Source organism: Gouania willdenowi, chromosome 15 (assembly GCF_900634775.1).
Source record: "Gouania willdenowi chromosome 15, fGouWil2.1, whole genome shotgun sequence".
Classification (NCBI taxonomy): domain Eukaryota; kingdom Metazoa; phylum Chordata; class Actinopteri; order Blenniiformes; family Gobiesocidae; genus Gouania; species Gouania willdenowi.
Window position 1 is genome coordinate 10556495 of NC_041058.1, and position 5413 is coordinate 10561907.

The window sequence follows — 5413 nt, forward strand, 5'->3', positions numbered from 1 at the left end:
CTTAACATCCACATAAAATAACAGGAAGCAAGTTTTGAAGGCTTGGTGTTTCACAGTTGTTGTCATTGTCCAAATAGTTATTTTAAAAATGAATTAATACTCCTTTTGCTTCATATTGTTACAAAAAAACATAAAACCTTCCTTTCAATGTCTTTTCTTCCAAGGAGCTGCTCTAACACAGTGGTTCTCAACCTTTTCAGCTCGCGACCCCCAAAATAAAGGTGCCAGAGACATGAACGTTGAAAGACAGTCATGTGGAGACAGGGCCATCTAATAGGGGGAATAAAGGAGCTTTTTGCGGTCCATCCATCAGGTCACCAAAATGATGGTCCATCGTTCTATTATGAATCTGTGTAAATCACATTTATTTATTTATTTATTTATTTATTTATATGAATAATACCCACTGTTATCCAGGAAGTTTGTTATTATTTGCACCAGTATATGGTCATCTTAAAGATTGAAATGTTAAATCAGGAGGGAAAAAAGGGTTAAAATGATCTGAAATGGTGGAAAAGGTGGTGAAATTGGATTTTAAAAACCACAGAAACTGGTTAAAAAATAAAAATAAATTAAATAAAACAATTCAAATACACGTTAGTTTATTAACAGTTATTTTAAACTGGGCTTGACAAATCGTGAATGTGGTTAAGCATGAATAATGGTGAAAAGAGGTTAAAAGTGACAATAATGGGTCAACATATGCAACTTTAGGGAAAAAGTGATGGAAAGAGTTAAAAAGTGCGGAAATTTTTTTCAAAGTGAAAAAAATGTGCAGAAAAGGCATTGATTTTTGATGGAAAAGTGGCAGAATGTAGCAAAAGTGCATTAAAAGGAGCAAAACATGGCAAGATAAAGTGATGAAAATAGGTTGAAATATGGCAAGTTTGGTGGCGTTGCAGAAAAGGGTAAAAATTTGCACACAAAAAAAAGGGCTCAAATTGTTAAAAAAAATAACAATAATTTGTTCCTTGAAGGCATCTGGCGACCCCCTGAGAACACCTGCTCTATAACAGATGTGTGGCCGAGGCAAGCACCAATAACATCATCATACCAATGATTCCTTATAAAGGAATATGGACCTTAGTGTATAAGTAGGATCACTGACACAAAATATATTCAAGAAAGCAAATGGGGATGTAAACTTATATCTCAGTATCTAAACTGCTCAAGTCTTCATGTCCACCTGTCGAGTGCAACGTTACGTGACGCACATTACGTCACCCAGCGGCCACGTAACCGTGCGTAATGCTTCTATTTTTTACCCTCAAGAGTTTTTTTTTATTTATTTTTTTTAACAGTTTTTTTTTTTTCTTTTAACTTACGTTTTTCTAACGCAACAACATGATTTGCATAAAGGAAAGCTATGAAACACGCAGAAGAAGAATTGTCATTGTATCTTCAATTTAGGAACGATCGGATTGTTGTGCGTAATTACGCAGCCAAAGGAAACGCAGTGGCATGAGATAAGCGCATACCTTCTCATACAATTGCATTTAACAGAAAGTCCCTGATAGCACATGGTCAACATATTAATACATTTTCAAACGTTTTGGCTCACGTCGCTCCTGTGTGGATCGCTGGTTTTTACAGAAGTCAGAAAGTCTTGCGATGACTTAAACCATGAGCTGGAATTTTATAATCTTTAATTGTATTTGTCAGTGACTGGACTGTGGATGCACTCTTGGATGTTTGAGAGGAAGCGCGATGGACGCAGTGGATGTGGTTTATTCTGTGCTGGTTCTGGGGATCATCGCGGTGTCGCTGCTGTCCAACGTTGTGGTGCTGATCTGTTTTCTGTACAACCCGGAGATCCGCAAACAGGTGCCCGGGCTCTTCATTCTCAACCTGACCTTCTGCAACCTGTTACTGAGCGTCTCCAACATGCCCCTGACTTTGGTCGGGCTCGTCACCAGGGGACATCCCGGGGGTAGCGGCTTCTGTCAAGCTGTAGGTTTCCTCGACACTTTCCTCACCACAAACTCCATGCTCAGCATGGCAGCTCTGAGCATCGACAGGTGGGTGGCGGTGGTGTTTCCCCTGAGTTACCACTCCAGAATACGGCACCGGGATGCGGTGATGGCGCTGGGATACACATGGATACATTCCCTTTGCTTCTCTGCGGTGGCCACCTGCTGCTCCTGGGTCGGCTACCATCACCTTTACGCATCTTGCACTCTGTGCAGTGCCAGAGCCAAAGGAGTAGCGACACAGTTCGTGGTGTTCACCTTGACATTGCACGGTCTCACCTTCCTCCTTACTCTTATCGTCCTGTGCGTAACGTATCTAAAAGTGCTTCAGGTGGCCAGGTTTCACTGTAAGCGCATCGATGTGATCACCATGCAGACCCTGTTGCTGCTTGTGGATATTCATCCCAGGTAAATATTGACCACATGTGCATCAAAACTTTCAAATGCAGTTTTGTCATTGTGCTTTTTTTCTATATTTGGGACCTTTTCCCAGTAGAATAAGATGTGGGAGGTCTTCAATAGTACTATGAGTTGCTTTAGCTACTAGAATAATAGAGGATAAGCTATAAATATCTCTTGTGAGGAAACTTTGGCTTTGGCAGTAGCTCAACAGAAAGATTGAAAAGAACACTGCAAAAATAACACAGAATAAAATGCAGTATGGAGAAGAATGAACAGCTAACAATGGAAACTTCAATTATAAATAACAGAAATGATAATAGTTTGCAGTGAAGACAAATATTATTTGTTTATATAAAAAATTGGGTATAATTTTAGTTTAAATGTTACATGATACAAAAACTGGACCCTATGTCAAACTCATTTTCGCTGAGGGGCCAAATATGTACCAGTTTGATCTCAAGTGGGCTGCAGATTTTTGGTGAGAAAAAATATATTTCTATGCCATTTTAACATTATCGTGTCCTATAGTTGGCACTTCCACGTATAAATGATTCAGTATGTAATGGAGCTAGACTATTGAAGCAATAAATGACAGATAAAAGTCTCTGCAGCATCTTCACATCTAAATTATTTGATGTAGTAACACATTTTTGTGTCATTTTTAGGGGAATCTGGAAGGTTATTTGTGGAAAAACTGCAGGAAATTTTGAGTTCTTTCACAATTTGTGATTAAAAATGACTGCAGTCACGAGAAAATAGCACAGAAAAAATGTGATCCTCTCCAAGTATTGTGGAGTTTCTTTGAATTAGTGAATTTGGAGAGGTTCCAATATCTACAACTGAATTGTATGGTAATAGTAATGTTTTCTTTGTCATTTTTACTTTCATTGTGGGCCAAACTGGATGCTCTGAAGTGCCGGATTTGGTACCCGGGCCTTTACTTTTACACATGTGCCATAGGGCATGCTGGTTAGGCCTTAAAACAGCTGTTTAACATCCCTTAGATTATACCTTTCACGAGCACCAAACACTTAAGGGATGGTAACAATCACATCAGTCTGTAAACTTTATTTATAGAGCGCTTCATATATACAGCAGCATAATTGTATATTTCAGCTGCTGAGAGTGAAAATGATTTCCTTTAGTGCAATCAATCATTGCCATTATTAGGCTTTGCAAACTTTTATGCACAATTGCTTCTTTCAATTTGATTTTATTACATCAAAACATTTGTTTAGTTTATTACATTCGTCTTTATAATAAATCGCGTCACATCCATCAGATGTATCAGTGGATATTCTACTGCTTTCTGCTTGTCCATCCCCCATGTTTTCTGTGTTACTGCTACATTATGGTTTCCTGTGTGTGTTCTGGAGCCTCCTGGGGGATAAATAATGGTACCTGTGCTTTGGCAGCGTCCGTCAGAGATGCTTGGATGAGCAGCGGCGGAGGAGGCAGAGGGCCACCAAGAAGATCAGCACATTCATCGGCACGTTCGTGGTGTGCTTCACTCCTTATGTCATCACAAGGTGAGCAGAGGTCATTGTGTGCATATGTGTGTGTGTGTGTGTGTGTGTGCGTGCATGTGTGTCTGTGTGGTCTCAATGAACCTTTTTCCTGCTGAATTAGTCACAGCATGTTCACAGTTTTAATACACACAAAGATTACATACTCAGTCTTTGTATGGTGACATAATCATTTTCAAAATAAATGAATAGATTTCATTCTGCTAAGTTTGTTTTGTGTTTTGTTAGTTTTTTTTAATGAATCATACAGCTCATAGTGTGAGATGATGGGTTTGACTTTGGATACATTCAAATGCCAAGTCACATTTTCCAACATTTAGTCAATGGAGTGAAACATGTTTAGTAGAACCGCAGTAGGGGTGAAAACATCTTTAATTTTATCATTATTGTATTGTTTACAAGTGACCACCGTCTCAATTTGAAAGAATGAATGTAAATGGAATGTAAAGGAATGTAAATAAAAGCTTCTTTCAACTGAAAAAGGTAAGCTCATTTTTTGAACAATATTAAAGGAAGCCAGAAAGTGTTAAACCAATACACTCACATCATCAGCATATTGATTAAACAGCATCACACATTTAGATAAATTGCGGAAAAAACTGTGTACTAGTTGATGTTTCAAGTTCTTAAACTATCCCGAGAACATAAAACATGGTTTGTGACTTTCTCTTCTGGCTTGTTTTGAGGCAGAATTGTGGAGCTCTTCTCTCCAGGGCGGATAAGTCCTCATTGGGGCGTCCTCTCCAAATGTTTGGCCTACAGCAAAGCAGCAAGCGACCCGTTTGTCTACTCACTGCTGCGTCACCAGTACAAGAACACTTGCAGTCTGCTGGCCAACAAAGTCCTCAAGAGGATCCCTCTCCATTCTGCCTTCCTCAGGACAGAGGACAACACAGTGAGGAACGACTGCACCACTAACAACTCTGAGCCACCAACCAACAAACCAACCTGCCAGTTAAGACCTGCACTTTCAGAAGAAGTTTGAGAAAAGCAGACATTTCATTTAAAAGATTGTCATGAAGAATAACACAAGTGCAGAGGGTATGATGTCAGATTATCTATAGGCCAAAAGTGGCAGATATTGTGCAGCTGTTTGTTAGTAAATGTGCTTGTGTGGCATTTTGCATTAGCAAATTTAACCCTGAATTGTCTTTCTGGTCAGATTTCATTTTAATTAAAATGATCGAGATTAAAATTGTATAATCGCCGTTTTGAAAAAAAATATTGAGATATGAGTTTTGCTCCATATCGCCCAGCCCTATATCTAAGATACTTTGCTTCATATCATTTATTTTTGCACAGACATAGTTTGCCTAAAGAAAAAAACAAATATTTTCCTGTCTACAGTTAGTTTCTAAACTACAGTTTAGAAATGGTGGTAAACTTTAAAACAAAAGACAAAATACTTTATAAATGGAAACAAGACCGAAGGATAATATCCCACAGTTTTAAGTTCAGGGTTACAAAATGAGCTGCTAACCCATATACTGTAGATTGTAGTTGAACTTTGTTTCT

General features: G+C 38.6%; 1 protein-coding gene across 1 annotated transcript; it reads left to right on the forward strand.

The window, feature by feature from the left end:
* Positions 1-1536: 1536 nt before the first annotated feature.
* Positions 1537-4883, forward strand: LOC114476918 (G-protein coupled receptor 26-like). Its single transcript, XM_028468933.1, has 3 exons — positions 1537-2378; positions 3788-3901; positions 4589-4883. Exons 1-3 carry the CDS (start codon positions 1708-1710, stop codon positions 4881-4883), a joined length of 1080 nt encoding a protein of 359 aa, XP_028324734.1. The 5' UTR covers positions 1537-1707.
* Positions 4884-5413: the final 530 nt, after the last annotated feature.